General features: G+C 47.2%; 1 protein-coding gene across 5 annotated transcripts in view; it reads right to left on the bottom strand.

The window, feature by feature from the left end:
- PRKCQ (protein kinase C theta) overlaps positions 1-15,894 on the bottom strand; it is a 147,998-nt gene that overhangs the window by 14,071 nt on the left and 118,033 nt on the right. For all 5 annotated transcript variants that reach the window (XM_043479660.1, XM_043479661.1, XM_043479663.1 and 2 more), the window contains 3 exons: positions 11,983-12,074; positions 9,862-9,924; positions 5,948-6,086 (listed from right to left, as the gene is read on the bottom strand). In XM_043479660.1, the coding sequence (XP_043335595.1) occupies positions 5,948-6,086; positions 9,862-9,924; positions 11,983-12,074 (294 nt within the window). The remainder of the gene's footprint in view (positions 1-5,947; positions 6,087-9,861; positions 9,925-11,982; positions 12,075-15,894) is intronic.

Here is a 15,894-nt window from a genome sequence, read left to right as displayed (position 1 = left end):
GGAGAGCTGCAATTCCATCTGCCTTGTGGAGCTAGTGATTTGAGGTCTGTACACGGCTCCCTGGCTGGTGTACACAGCAGAGGAAGGGTCCTTAGAAGACCGAGTGACCACCAGTGCCTCCACTCAGCGTGACTCCTGCCTCCTCCAGGGAGCGGCTTCTCTGCGTTAAAATTCCACTGGACTAAGTGGCTGGTAGATGTTAGAAAGTAGGGTGTCTCCTTATTTTACTGTTTTCCTATTCTTTGTCAAAATGAGTGTAGACCTCCAATTATATGTCAGACCCTCAGTCTTCTAACAGAGACAGGGAACAAGGGAGGCTTTGAGAGGTCCCCAGGAGGCATGGATTGCTGGGACTATTCCCTGGTTTGGAGGAGCAGTCTGCTTTTTCATGCGTCGTTCCTGACACTGCACTGAATGCCTTAATTTCTTGTGTTTTGGGATCTCCGCCCATCTCTTTGGGGTTCCGGGGGAGAGTGAGTGAGATGAAGGAAAAACTTCACTAAGGCCTGTGCATGGTGAGTGTGTGGAGCTTTGGAAAATGGGTAGGGTTTTGATGGAAAAGGTGGAGGCTAGGGAGTGTTCTTGTATAAAAGAGGCCCAGAGGTGGGGGAACCCAGCACAGGTGCAGAGACAGGCATTTGGGGTGCAGGTCTGGGTGTGGACATTCAGGGAACAGGTGACAGGTGCTCTGAGTGGTGGTGGAGGAGCCTAGTCATTAAGGTGGATAAATTGTGGTCCTTAACGGTGTGAAATTCAGTTTACTGGCAAATCGATTACATGTGCGCTGTGGTAGCACCAAGGAGGAAACAACTGATTAGTGTCAGCAGCCAGAAGCATCTTCAGGGAGAAGATGACCCTGGAAGTGGGGGTGACCAGACCCAGGATCCTGAGTGCCCGGTTCAGGGCCGCGGGAGATGAGGGAAGATGGACTTCTCAGGACATACGATTAAGGACCTTCACTCGGGATTTTGGCTTGTACCAGACAATAATGGGGACCTCCTGAAGATACTCCAAGTCGTGGCATGACAGGTTTTCCCACTAGAAAGGGAAATCTGGTGATGCGTGGAGGAGCGGCCCTCGGTTCAAGGCACTCCAGGGGTCACCTAGACAGTGCCACAAGACGTAGGAAGAAGAGAGTAGAATTCATATTTTTGCGAGTTTAAAAAAAATTCTGAGGGACATCTGTGCCCTCGTTTAGAGACCTGAACAAGGACTAGGTTTCCTGAGGGGAACGGGAAGCCTCATCTCAGGAGGGGCTGGTGGAGTGTCGGCTAAGGCACGTCGTGAGATGTACCCCCGATGTGACGACTTACTATCCTACGGTGTGCATCACCTGTGTTGTAGGCCTGATTAAGGGGATTGCTGGGTTCTGTTTGAACTAAGCTCATTTTCACAAAATGGCAGGTCCTTAAAAAGTTATCTGCAAAGAGGCTTCGGATGAAGACCACGCTAAATGATGTAAAGCCAAAGATGGCAGTGCAGAGGCCTCACTCCTGGTCCCAGCTCCTTGTCACTTCATCATCAGGCTGAAAATGATCATCTCATTAGTTATGGCAGGAAGTTGGCTAAATCAAGTGTATCAAAAACACTGTTGTAAATTCTGGACTTACATCCACTATTCTTAACCATGAACCTTGCCTTATGTACACCTTGTAGCGTCTATCTTACACTGCGTCTTTGCGAGGACTCTTTCTTAGCTATGAGCCACTAAAACCAGAAACTGAAAGAAACTAACCATCTGAATGCAGAGTTCCTAAGAAGAGCAAGGAGAGACAAGAAAGCCTTCCTCGGGGATCAATGCAGAGAAATAGAGGAAAACAATAGAATGGGAAAGACTAGAGATCTCTTCAAAAAAATTAGACCAAGCTACCATGCCCATTTCATGCAAAGATGGGCACAATAAAGGGCAGAAATGGTATGGACCTGACAGAAGCAGAAGACATTAAGAAGAGGTGGCAAGAATACATAGAAGAACTGTACAAAAAAGATCTTCATGACCCATATAACCATGCTGGGGTCATCACTCACCTACAGCCAGACATCCTGGAATGTGAAGTCAAGTATGCCTTAGGAAGCATCACTATGAACAAAGCTAGTGGAGGTGATGGAATTTCAGTTGAGCTATTTCAAATCCTAAAAGATGATACTGTTAAAGTGCTGCACTCAATATGCCAGCAAATCTGGAAAATTCAGCAGTGGCCACAGGACTGAAAAAGGTCAGTTTTCATTCCAATCCCAAAGAAAGGCAATGCCAAAGACTGTTTAGACTACTGCACAATTGCACTCATCTTACACACTAGCAAAGTAGTGCTTAAAATTCTCCAAGCTAGGCTTCAACAGTATGTGAACCGAGAACTTCCAGATGTTCAAGCTGGATTTAGAAAAGGCAGAGGAACCAGAGATCAAATTGCCAACATCCACTAGGTCATCAAAAAAGAAAAAGAGTTCCAGAATAACATCTACTTTTGCTTCATTGACTACGCCAAATCCTTTGACTGTGTGGATCACAAAAAACAGTGGAAAATTCTTCAAGAGATGGGAATGCCAGACAACCTTACCTGCCTCCTGAGAAATCTGTACGCAGGTCAAGAAGCAACAGTTAGAAACAGGCATGGAACAATGGAACAACATAGTTCCAAACTGGGAAAGGAGTACATCAAGGCTATATGTTGTCACCTTGATTATTTAACTTACACGCAGAGTACATCATGCAAAATGACAGACTGGATGAAGCACAAGCTGGAATCAAGATTGCAGGGAGAAGGATCAATAACCTCAGATATGCAAATGACACCACCCTTATGGCAGAAAGCAAAGAGGAGCTAAAGAGCCTCTTGATAAAAGTGAAAGAGGAGAGTGAAAAAGTTTGCTTAAAACTCAACATTCAAAAAACTAAGATCACGGCATCTGGTCCCATCACTTCATGGCAAATAGATGGGGAAGCAATGAGAACAGTGATGGACTTTATTTTTGGGGGCTTCAAAATCACTGCAGATGGTGACTGCAGCCATGAAATTAAAAGACGTATGCTTCTTGGAAGAAAAGCTATGACCAACCTAGACGGCACATTAAAAAGCAGAGACATTACTTTATCGACAAAGGTTCATCTAGTCAAAGCTATGGTTTTTGCAGTAGTCATGTATGGATGTGAGAGTTGGACCATAAAGAAAGCTGAGCACCAAAGAATTGATGCTTTTGAACTGTGATGTTGGAGAAGACTCTTGAGAGTCCCTTGGGCTTCAAGGAGATCAAACCAGTCCATCCTAAAGGAAATCAGTCCTGAATATTCATTGGAAGAACTGATGCTGAAGCTAAAGCTTCAATACTTTGGCCGCCTGATGCGAAGAGCTGACTCATTTGAAAAGACCCTGATGCTGGGAAAGACTGAAGGCAGGAGAAGGAGACAACAGAGGATGAGATGGTTGCATGGCATCACCAACTCAGTGGACATGAGTCTGAGTAAGCTCTGGGAGATGGTGATGGACTGGGAAGCCTGTGGTGCTACAGTCCTTGGGGTCACAAAGAGTCAGACATTACTAACTGAACTGAACCAGTATTTTGAGTGCCAAACACAAAGTATTAAATGAAGATTTAAAAAAATTATTGAGCCTCATGATTTTAGTAGAGCATAAAATGTACTATGAATAGTCATAGTTATTTAAGACTATTTCATCTTAAGTTCAGCCAATTCCTTTTTCTGCATGTTTTAGAATATATACTGTACTAGCTGGTGATACTGTATAATAAATACACATATGCTGGTGATGCTTTTTTAACTGATGAAGGATGACCTAAAAGTGAAAATATGTAATGATGCACTGGCTGTTGGGTGGTCCCAGAGCAGAAAACCAGGCTAAAAGGTATCACCGAGGTTCCAAGCTCCTGGACAGGGATTTGCTGCTAAATTTGTTTTGCCCCAGACAGAGGGTGACTTGAGCAGCTCAGATTTGATTCACAAAGGGATTCACTCTGAGCATCAAAAAAGAATCAAGGTGGGGGTGGGGGGAAATCTTAATTCACAAGACTGGGGAGGGATGAGAATAGATAAGTGAAGTCCTGAGGTCTAGATTTAGAGGGTCTTGGCATTTGGATTTGGGAGGGTCAAGAAAGAACAGAGAGAACGGGTTTGGGACCTGCTATGTTTGAATGGCCTGTGCCAGTTAGTTGGAGATCTCAGCAGGAAAACAGACATATGGGTCTGGAGCAATAAGTCTGGGCTGGCTGTAGTGATTCGCAATCACAGTCATAAATACAGCTGCTGCTCATGGAGAATGTATGGGAGGAAAAAGCACCAGGAGTGGATCTGTGTGAAGACAAGCATGACTGAAGATGAGAGAATGAGACGGAAGCTGCAGAGAGAAGCCTGTCTCGGAGGCTAGATTCTGGAGGATAGCAAAGAAAAGAGATTGAAAAGGATGGGCTGCCCAAGACAGGGCATGGCATAAGGCATGTGTGTAGACAGGGCAGTTAAAGCCACAGTCTGCTCACCAGAGGTCAAGCTTGCATTTTAAAAAGGTGCAGTCAAAACTAAACATGTACGTGCAGGGCAGAGTCTCCTGTTTCCCAGACTCAAGATGCTGCCGTTACTTTGGCAATGACAGGGATCTGTCACTAAATTTGTTTTGCCCTGGAAACCAGAGGCCCACCACTGTCTACCAAACAACCACTCAGCACTCACACACTTACCAACAATTCTTCATTCACTCTTTGAAAAGGTATCTATTAGCACCTTAATGTGCCGAGTCTTGTGCTCCGTCCTTGGATATAAAAGTAAGAATACACTGATCTACACAAATGACAAGAAAACAGAGCCTTATCCACCTGTACCAACATCACTGTTGTGGTTTTGCTATTGTACCATAGCTATTTAAGATGGAATTGGTAGGGGAAATGGTGAAGTGTAGATATGGGTGATGTTTCTTTACTATTTTTGGAAACTTCTTGTGAATTTGTAATTATTCCAAAATAAAGTGTCTCAGAAGTGAATAAGCAGCAGTCCTGGGACTTCCCTGGTAGTCCAGAGGCTGAGACTCCCCACTCCCAATGCAGGGCACCCAGGTTCAATCTCAATCCCTGGTTGGGGAACTAGATCCCATGTGCTGCAACTAAAAAAAAAACAAAAAACAAACAGGTCCTTCATGCTTCAACTAAGATGCTGTGCAGCCAAATAAACACTTTTTAAAAAGAAAGAAACAGCTGCTGGCATTAGAGCGATCATCCAATGGTGCAGAGAGATTCAAAGATAGAAAAGCCACGATGACAAACTTATGGTGCGAGAAGGACCACGTGGCAAGGGGGTGTCTCTCTCATCTGCCCGGGTGGGCAGCTGGCATGGAATCCAGAACTGGGGGGCAGGCAGTGGGTAAAGCAGGACTGAAGGATGCCCTCTGAGCAAATGCTGCACTTCCAGGGGCTCAGAATACAAGAGCAATGGCTTGTTTCTTTTTTAAACATTCACAGGCTCTCCCATGTGACAAAATAGCACAAGACAGAAGTATTCTCATTTTACACGCGAGTGTGGGGCTCTCCAGGCTCACACGGGACACAGCCTGGAAACCACAACTTGGGTGTTTCTAGTCCCAAATGAAGCAGTGAACGCAGGCGGGTGCGCCATGAGCCTGTTCAGGGTCCACCTGGCTCTTCTCCAGCGGCCACTTTCGGTTGGTCTGAGCAGGGTGAGTACATTTTAAGGCTGGGGTGGGGGGAGCCAGGACAGGATGGACCTGCCGGGTCCTTCACGCTTGGCGAGATGCTGCAGTCAGGGCTGGGACCACCCGCCGGGAGACACTAGCCGCGCCTTCGTGCAGCTGCTTGTCAAGTATTTGGATTAGCAAACACACCTCCTGCACCAAAGCACTTTAAGGTCTTTTGGTTTTTCCGGGCAGGCAGAAGCAGCGGTGCTGGCCCGGGGCATGCTGAGGTGGGGAGGGGCCAGGGTGCACCCTACCTCTGGCGCGATGTAGTCAGGGGTCCCGCAGAAGGTGTTGGTCCTGGCGTCTCCCAGCATGTTCTCCTTGCACATCCCGAAGTCCGCGATTTTGATGTGTCCATCTTTGTCTAAGAGGATGTTATCCAGCTTCAGGTCCCTGGAAAACAAAGCAGGTCCTCACTTTAATAAGGCAGTTTTGTTGACATGGGATTGCGGTGTAAGACGGGACACAGTCGGACACGGTGGTCTGTGTGTCCCAGCGGGGCTTTCAAATCAAGATGGCAAAGCAGAAGGACATGCGTGCGTCTTCTCCCAGCACAGCTGGAAAGCCACCCGTGGGTGCTTTGCTGGTCCTCCTTTCTCCTTTCAAACCTTCATCCATGGCACGGCTCAGGGGCTCACTGCTTCTCCTCCATGGTATTTCCTCCTTGACCAGCGTCTCTGCCCAGGACTTGATCTATTATAGCCCCTTGCAGTCGGGTAAGCTATTTCTGGGCCCAGCTCTGACAGGCGTCCCTGGTGGCTCAGACAGTAAAGTGTCTGCCTGCAATTCGGGAGACCTGGGTTCAATCCTTGGGTCGGGAAGATCCCTTGGAGAAGGGAATGGCAACCCACTCCAGTACTCTTGCCTGGAAAATCCCATGGATGGAGGAGCCTGGCAGGTCTCAAAGAGTCGGACATGACTGAGTGACTTCTCTTTCTTTCTTTCACTCTGACAGAGTCCTGTCCCCAGCCGGTGATGACCTCACCACGTAATTACCTGCTGCAATTAACTCCTGAGAATGGTTCCCTTTCAGTCCGTCTCACCTTGTGTGAGCGGATCAGCCGGGGATGGAGAGCAGGGGACACAGTCCTGCTCTGGTGGATGCATGCTGCTAGCAGCTGTCCCCAGGACTGACGTCTCACATCTGGACCACCGTGCCAACCTCCGGCGCCGACGCCTCATGGATGGTCTGTCTGACCAGAGGCGTGGATGCTCCCACGGTATAGGAATGTGTATCTCACACTCACATCAGTATCACTTCTGTTTCTCCCATCCTAACTCAAATGCCGTCATGCTCTCATTATGAGGACTACAAACTCCCAACATGTTTGTCTTCTCCGTAGGCCTTCGGCTTTGTTCCTTCATTGTAATCAAACCCACTTTCATTGTGATGTGTTGCCTGTATTTAGACTTGAGGGAAATGTCAAGTTAGAGTCTACTGAAAAAGAAAACTTTTTTCTCCCACCTATGATCACAGACCTCTCACATTCTGCCTTGGACCCCAGGCTGAGCATGTCTGTCTGAGAGTCTCCCTCGGGCACTCTTCATTAGAATCTTATTCGCTTGGACTTTCTAAGAGTTTGCTGTTCATATCTTTTCACGTCCTTATATTTTACCTTCCAAAAACCCCAAACAAAATAAAAACCCAGAAAGTGACTTCCTCAGGTATCCAGAGGCTGGACTTCTATAGCTTCAGTATCCACCACAACGCTTAACAGAGGCTGTGTGTTCAGCGGGAGCTCCGTCCAAGTTACCAGGTGTAGTGGGTTTAAGGTGCCCCCACCCCACCAGCGATGTTTCTATCCTAACCCCCAGGTCCTTATGAATGAGATCTTATTTGGAAAGAGTATTCGCAGATGTAATCAAGTGACGGATCTTGAAATGATACTATCTTCGATTAATCTGTTGTTGCTCAGTTGCTTCGTCATGTCCGACTCTTTGTGATCCCAGGAACTGTAGCCCACCAGGCTCCTCTGTCCGTGGGATTTTCCATGCAAGAATACTAGAGTGGGTAGCCATTCCCTTCTCCAGGGGATCTTCCTGGCCCAGGGACAGAACCCATGTCTCCGCATTGGCAGGAGACCAGTGAGGCATCAGGGAAGCCCTGGTTTATCTGAGTGGTCTCTAAGTGCCATGGCCCGTGGCCAAGTGAGAGGCATACAGGGAAGAGACACGAGGAGAGGCAAAGGCTGAGGGGCGATGGGAGGGACACCCCAAGCCCGGGAGCTCCTGGGGCCCCCAGAGACTGGGAGAGGCCAGAAGGACCCTCCCCAAGATCTCGCAGAGGAAGCGTGGCCCCGTGGACACCTTGATTCTGGACCTCGGGACTCCAGAGCTGGGAGGGAATAACTCTGTTGGCCGAAGTCATCAAATTTGTGCTAAATCTATGGCAACCTTTTGAAACTAATCATCAGTGGACAGAAGAAGGAAACTAATAGAATCTCCTTGTTAATTCAGTGGCCCAGTGAGTGTCAGTGAGTAAGGCTCAATGCACCTTGTAGGCTGAAAATTTTCTGAAGGCCATTCTCAGTGTCCGTATACCTGCTAGATGATGTCCCTCGGTCCAAATTATTCAATGACTTCCCAGGATCTCCTACAATCCTGTGAGTACACTGCTAAATAAACGTAGTGTTCTTTCTTAGAGGCGCATAAGGCACTTCAGAGAACATGATTTCCCATATAATTTATGATATTAAAGACACTTATGGACCCTCATTGTGTTTTTGTCCTGAGTGTTAATTTACAAGAGATGAAGAGACAGAATGTGGAGAAGCAGACTGCACTGGGGCATGTGGGGTTTGGTGGCATGAGGTCCCTTTCAGCTCTAAGATCTCTCTTCTCTTCGATCTTCCTAGTTTTTCCTCCCTCTTTTCCTATCCATCCATCCCACACAATCTAGAGGGCCCCAGTATAGGTATATGTTTGGGATACTGCAGGCATTTCAGATAGAGGAAAGCAACCCACGGAATCTGATCAGGGTTTTCACCATCCTGGTGATCAGATCTCAGTTTCCTGAAGATTAAAGAATGGCATCAGACTTTTAACCTATCATTTTGTAGACAGACCCCCCCCACCCGATACAAATGTATATCCCAAGGATGTCAGAGAGACTGCTTAAGAAAAATGAGTGCTGAAACCTCCCCTAAGTCATCTGGTTCGGCAGGTCTAAACAGGGTGCCCACACTTGGCTGCACCCGCTGGAAGTGGAGAGGTTTCCCCAAGCGGAGTTTCAGTACTCTATAAGCACTGGTACGGACCAGCCTGGATGGAATGCTTCTGGACCGCATTATACACAGTTTGCTGTCTTCAGCAATTTGTGCGGAGCATCACCTAGCCTTTCCTAACAACTTGGGGTCCTTCCTATGAACACTGGTCACAGGAAGCAGGTGATCCCATTCTCCTGGGCCATGAGCTTGTCCTGCTTTCCCCCTTTATGTCGGGTCCTCAGCTGTCTCTTCTCACTGCGGTCACTGTGCAGGCCTCCAGCTGCTCAGCCGGCATCCTGTCCAGCTCCTTTCTTTTGTAAAAAAATATTATCTCCCCCTCTAATCTGCAGTGAGTTGGAAACTAGATAACTAAGCCTTTGATGATTTGTATGTTAAATGAGTTCAAGTGTGCCTCGAGAAATGGACACTGAAGTACATTAGCTTTTACCCAAGAAGGTTGTGAGATGATGGTGTACAGTCAGTTCTGGATGGATATCCGCTCAAGAAAGAGGGGACACGTGGCGTCCTGGGTACGGTGACTAGATGTAGGCACGTAGGTTTTCACAGGTGTGTTTGAGTGTTCAAGGAAGAACTTCCCTCCACCCTCACCCAGGAGGACACTCAGTATGCAGACACGGGCAAGAACGAAAAGGAGGCAGAGAGAGAAAGCAACAGTAAGATGCCAGAGAGAAAGGAACGGGAGGAAATGAGACAAAGGGAAGCAAGAGGGAGAAAAAAGGGAAAGCAAGGACAGAATGAGATCGCAGCCCCTCGACTTTGAGATGGGAATTTCTTCCTTGGTTGTTAAATCCGTGTCCATGGTCACTGGGCGGGAAGCCCGGGTGGGGAACTCTGAGCCACACAAGCACACTGACCACTTCCCGTCACCTGAGCACGGTGATTAAACCACCCGGAGCGGGAATCCCGACATCCCAGGGTTTGCTTCCAAAGAGCCAGCTTACCTGTAGACAATTCCCTTGGAATGGAGGAACTGCAGACCGAGGATGATTTCGGCAGCGTAGAACCTGAGCGAAGGAAGATCGAGGTTCCACATGAAATGTTTGGTGGGAAAAAGGCTCCCCTTTAGATAGAGTGAGCGTGTGGCATTCTGCTAAATGTACCTGCGGAATTTTGTTTAATCCTAACAAAAGGAAGACCGCATCCATTCTACACGTCCAGCTTCAGCCCTGAGAGAATGAAACGGAGCTGATATCTAGTGCTTATTCTTATACTGTGAACTAGAATGCTTGAATTATCATTTCGGAGGGTTACGAGAACATTCAAAAACACTAAATGTAATAATAATGTAATAATTTTCCCTTTTATTTTAAAATCTACCTGGACCCCAGATTCCACATGGACCTGACTTGCTCACATGTAAAAGATTCAGTTTGAGAGGAGGAATGCATACAGGTAGACCTCAGCAATCTCACAGGTTTGGTTCTAGACCACTGCAGTAAAGCAGATCTTTTTTTGGGGCGGGGGTTGATTTTCCTGTGCATACAAAAGTTACATTGACACTACACTAGTCTATGAGGTAAGCAATAGTCTAAAAAATGCACATGCCTTAGTTAAAAATACTTGCTGTGAACTATACTTCAATAAAAATAAATTTAAAATACAGCTAAAAGATTCTAACCATCATCTGACAATGTAGAGTCACCACAAACCTTCATTTATTGAAAAAAATGGGTATCTGCAAAGCATGATAAAATGAAGTGCGATAAAAGGAGATATGCCTGTGTTAGGGGGTGATCTGTGCTCTCCACCTTCAAAGATGAGTGACTCAAAGGAGGTGAGTTTAACCATCACTAGTTGGATTAGATATAAGGGAGAACTTCCCACAAGTGTGGTCTGCTGGATCTTGGAGAGAAATGCAGGAATCCCTTCCAGGGAGGCAGTGAGGACAGACAGACAGCATGTGTCTGTGATGCCCCCCACACCGAACAGACCTGGAGGGGACCGGGAGAACCCTTTTAGCAGAAAAATGCCCGAAGATTTCTGTGCTGCAGGAATCCCATAAAATTATCCCCTGGCACTTGGCTGACGGGTCCTGGAGACAACAAGATCAGCGGTGGGCTACCCACTGGATGTGATGAGACGGATGTTTCAGCCGGGGTTTCTGCAGAAGCTGCTGGAAAAGTCTGTCAATGCAGCTTGACATGAACCACTCTGAGTGTTTCTTAGAAGGGAGTGAGAGATTATTGAGCATTCAGCAAAGAAGGCTACCCACACCTTTAGGTGGGCCTAGGGACACAGTTTTTGAAGGTCTCAGGGGTTTGACGACTCAGGGGAGAGGGCCCGAGGGAGGCAGGATGCAGAGGGTTCTGGGGGCTCTGCTACAGTCCACCTAGTAAACCCACTTTGCTTGATTTTGCCTGCATCCAGGGTGTGTGTGTGCATTCAGTTGCTCAGTGGTGTCTGACTCTCTGCGACCTCATGGACTGTAGCCCACCAGGCTCCTCTGTCCTTGGTATTTTCTAGGCAAGAAAACTGGAGTGGGTTGCCATTTCCTACTCCAGGGGATCCTCCTGACCCAGGGATTGAACCTGAGTCTCCTGCATCTCCCGCACTGGCAGGTGGATTCTTCACTACTAGAACCACCTGGGAAGCCAGCATCCAGGGTGGCTCGACGCCAACGAAGGCGGAGATTTATTCTCCAGAGAAAGCAAATGTCTCTTCCTATTCTCCAATTCTCCTGCCCCCAGAGCTGAATGCTTGAGGCTTTACTCTGAGCTTCCCTGTGGACATCCCACCCATGACCCCTTTCCCATCTGAGTTCCATCTGACTTCCATTCAAGCGGCAAATCTTGGTTCTAGGTTCAGGTGACATAGAAGGCTGATGAATTGGGGTGGTTCCTTAAACCAAGTACTCGATCTTGAGGCAGAAAAATGAACTATAACTGAATGGAAGCTTTGGGAGCTGGGAAAACAGGTGCTTCATTGGATGTGTTTCTGGGGTCACCTCGCCCTGGAGTCTAGGTCCACTGAATAAGACAGGTGGGAAAAAGCAAGGTGCAGGCACAGGGGACCCCAGTCCTCGACCAGACAAGGGGGAACTCCAACCCTACAAGGGTACTTACGTGGCTCTGCAGAGGTCGAACTTGTGGCAGCTCTGGATGTGGTACATTAAGTCTCCTCCGTTGAGATACTCCATCACAAAAAAGAGGTTCTCCTGCAGAAAGACACGACAATCCCACTGTGAGCTTCTTTAAGACAAGAAGACAAGGACTCTTTTTTTATTGGGGTATAGCTGCTTTACAACAACATGTTTCACATGGTTTCTGCTATACAACAACGTGAATCAGCTGTATGTACACCTATATCCCCTGCCCCTTGGACCTACCCACATCCCATCCCTCTCAGTCACCACAGAGCGCCAAGCTGAGCTCCCTGTGGTGTATATACAGCGGCTTCCCAGTAGCTATCTACTCTACACATTGTAGTGTATACATATCAGACCTAGTCTCCCAATTCATCCCAACCTCCCCTTCCTCCCTTGTGTCTGAATGTCCATTCCCTACGTCTATGTCTCTGTTTCTGCCTTGTAAAGAGGTTCATCAGTACTGTTTTTCTAGATTCCACATATATGCATTCATATACGGTACTTTTCTCTTTCTGACTTACTTTTCAAAGGAATGAGTTTCATTATTTCAGAGGAACTGATTCTGTTTTGACATCCCTTTCAAAAAGGCTGGCAAGACAGTTTAGTTGACCTGCAGGATTTCTGAACCCCAAGAAGTCTGGGAAGTTGGGGGTGGTGGTGAGTGTGGCGTTGGATGCCTGAATGCGCCGATGCAGCGCAGCAGACGGGCACAACGTGAGGAAGGGGTCACCTGGACCTGCCCACCTGACCGTGGGGTGGTCTCGGGCTCCTCAACGGGTGCTGACTGTCCACCTACTGAAGCTGACAAGGCTGTAGGATGGTAAAAGTGGGGCTTCCCCAGTGGCTCAGACGGTAAAGAATCTGCCTGCCCATGCAGGAGACATGGGCTCCATCCTTGACTCGGGAAGCTCCCCTGGAGGAGGAAAGGGCAACGCACTCCAGTACTCTTGCCTGGGAAATCCCATGGACAGAGGAGCCTGGTGGACTACAGTCCACGGGGTCGCAGAGTCAGACATGACTTAGCAAATGAACACGCACGCCCGAGCACCCTGATTTTGAGAGTCCTCATGAACCACAGAATTAGTAATCTATTCGGTGTGGGGATGGCTGGCATGTCTGCACATAAATCTGCACCTGTGAACCTCACCTGGGTGATTTTTTTTTTTTTTTCAAAACAGAATTAACTACAGAAGGTCACAAAATAGAGGTCAGAGGACTTCCTCCTATTAAGTCAGTTACTGGTTATGCCGGTGGAGCTCGGCCTGGGGGCAAATACCTCTGTGCTCCACGTCCTGACTGCCTTAACATCTAGGTCAGTGCCGCCCTGAGCCAAGGGCTGAGAAGCAGAAAGGGTTAGGACGGAGTGGGCTGGCACGATTCTGAGCTGACGAGAGTGCAGGTGAATCACTTTTCGACTGGCCTTCGTATTTTGTTTCTGAATCGCGTGTTTTGTTCTCTTATCAAGAACTCAAGCAGGCCTGTTCAGAGTGTATTATTTCTGATTTCAGAAAGAGTCCAAACAAAGAATTAGAATTCAATAACCTCTAGGATTTGCCCCCGAGTCCGAGCATTCGGCGAGTCTTTCATTTTGCCTACTTAGCTGGCAAAACCATACTGTTTTGTCAATGAAAAAGTGAATTTTACGAGAGGAAGGTAGGTTGCTTAGGACGCTCCCTCCAGCAGGGCAGTGGCTAAGGTTCTTATTCATGACACAAGAAAACATTGAGCATCTTTCTATCCGATCAGTGAAGCCAGTTTTATTTTTCATTTAAAACCCTTTTTTTGGTGGTGATGCATGGCTTGAGGGATTTCAGTTCCCTTACTGGGAATTGAATCTGGGCCATCAGCAGTGAGAATGCAGAGTCCTAACTGCTGGACTGTCAGGAAGTCCCTGAAGTCAGTTTTCATTGGGGTTTGGCAGTACCCTGATTATGGGCACTAAAAGAAGTGATACAGTGAAGAACCTCTGGCTAACAAGAAAGCATTTGATACATCATTCAATAATGTTTATCTCTCAGCTCCCCAGTCTGCAAATATATCTATGGGATACATGCTGTTGTGTGCCTGGCCCACAAAAGCAAGAGAGTCAGAGTTAGTTTCTGCTTTGCTGTGGTTCTCTGACAATGGAAGGCAATAATTAATGCTGATATGCTGGCAGACTGAAGGCAGAAGGAGGAGGGGACAACGGAGGATGCGATGGTTGGATGGCATCACTGACTCAATGGACAACGAGACTGGGCAAGCTCCGGGAGATGGTGAAGGACAGGGAAGCCTGGAGTGCTGGAGTCCGTGGGGTCACAAGAGTGGGGCACGACTGAGCGACTGAACCACCACATGCTGGGAACAGGCTCAGGGGTAAAGAACCTCCTGCAGTGTAGGAGCTGCAGGAGATGTGGGCTCAGCCCCTGGGTCGGGAAGACCCCCAGAGGAGGAAATGGCAACCTACTTCAGTGTTCCTGCCTGGGAAAATCCATAGACAGAGAAGGCTGACAGGTTACAGTCCATGGGGTCACAAAGAGTCAGACACGACTGAAGTGACCAAGCATGTGCACACACATGCTGTACACAGATGGGTATTCAAAGCTCTGTGGTCCTCTCTTTCTTCCCTTTAAAAAAGGTCTTTATTCTTGCAGAGTCATTTATTTTTTAAACCTTTTTTTGGAGTATAGTTGCTTTATTTACTATGTTGTAAAGCAACAATGTTAGTTTCTACTATAGAGCAAAGTGTAAAGTCAGTTAAATATTGAGTACTTTCAAAACTTCAGCACAGCAAAGGATTCTGTGTGTTTGTGTGCAAAGTACTGTATTTTCCAGAGCATCTACGAACATCTTTCATCACTTGGCTGATGGGATGTAGTTTGTTCTTCTGTGTTTTGGGTTGACTAAGAAGTTCATTCAAGTCGACCCATAAGATGTTATGGAAAAACCCAAATGAATTTTTTGCCCAAAACAATACTCATAAAAATATGAGAGACTGATTTAGGGGGCCTCTAACATCTAAATTCCTTTGTATTCATCTTCTTTGTGAAATATTTATATAAAATTGAGCTGTAAAAGCACGTGATACTAGTAAAAAGGAGGAAGGCAGGTCACTGCTATATACAGGAATAGAAGTACTTAGACACTTTGCTAATCTAAGAATTGGGGAAAAAATCATTTTTTACATGAGAGATATGTATTCATCTCAGTGGTTTTCAAAGCCAAGGCCTTGAAATCATTAAGGTCTAAATTTAACCTAGATATTGCACTTGAACCTCTACCTTGATGGATCCCACCCTTGTTACTTACTCCATCGATGCCTTGAGGGTGGATGAGAGTCAGACTGGAGGTGAGTCCCCTTCAGAGGGCTGACTACCTCTGCAAGATTTACATCTTTACTTCTACTGAATGTCCCCCCAAGAGCAAGGTTTTGGTTTGGAATTACAGACTGACCAAGTTGCTTCCTGGACATCCGTATCTCTGGGGTGGGGAGGCAGAGCATGGAGCCCGGGTCAGGGCTGCCCACGCCAGGAGCTCACAGAACCAGTGAGTGACCCCGCCTAGGGCGCAGCTCGCATCCCCGAGGCACACCTGCTCAGCACCCGGGCAGGGCGCACCGAGATCCCCCATTGCTCCACACGCACCCCGTGTCACTGTGGTCAGGAGAACATCCAGTGTCTTAGGTTTGCTTGTAATTTAGAAGACTGGAGTCACTCTGAATCTGGAGTACTTAATTTATTCCCTACTTGTTTACTGAGCCATAAGCTAAAACATCCTAGGAAACAGGCTTAGTTCCTTTTTTCAAAAAGAATAAGCCATCAAAGAAACCCAAAGATAATCATGTGTACTTCTGATATCTAAATGTTGGGTGCGTATGTGTGTGAGGGAGGCAGGGCTCCCTGCAGGCCGG

This window comes from Cervus canadensis, chromosome 10, assembly GCF_019320065.1.
Source record: "Cervus canadensis isolate Bull #8, Minnesota chromosome 10, ASM1932006v1, whole genome shotgun sequence".
NCBI classification, from domain to species: Eukaryota; Metazoa; Chordata; class Mammalia; order Artiodactyla; family Cervidae; genus Cervus; species Cervus canadensis.
Note: the sequence above shows the minus strand (reverse complement) of the source record. Positions and strands in the feature narration are given on the sequence as shown.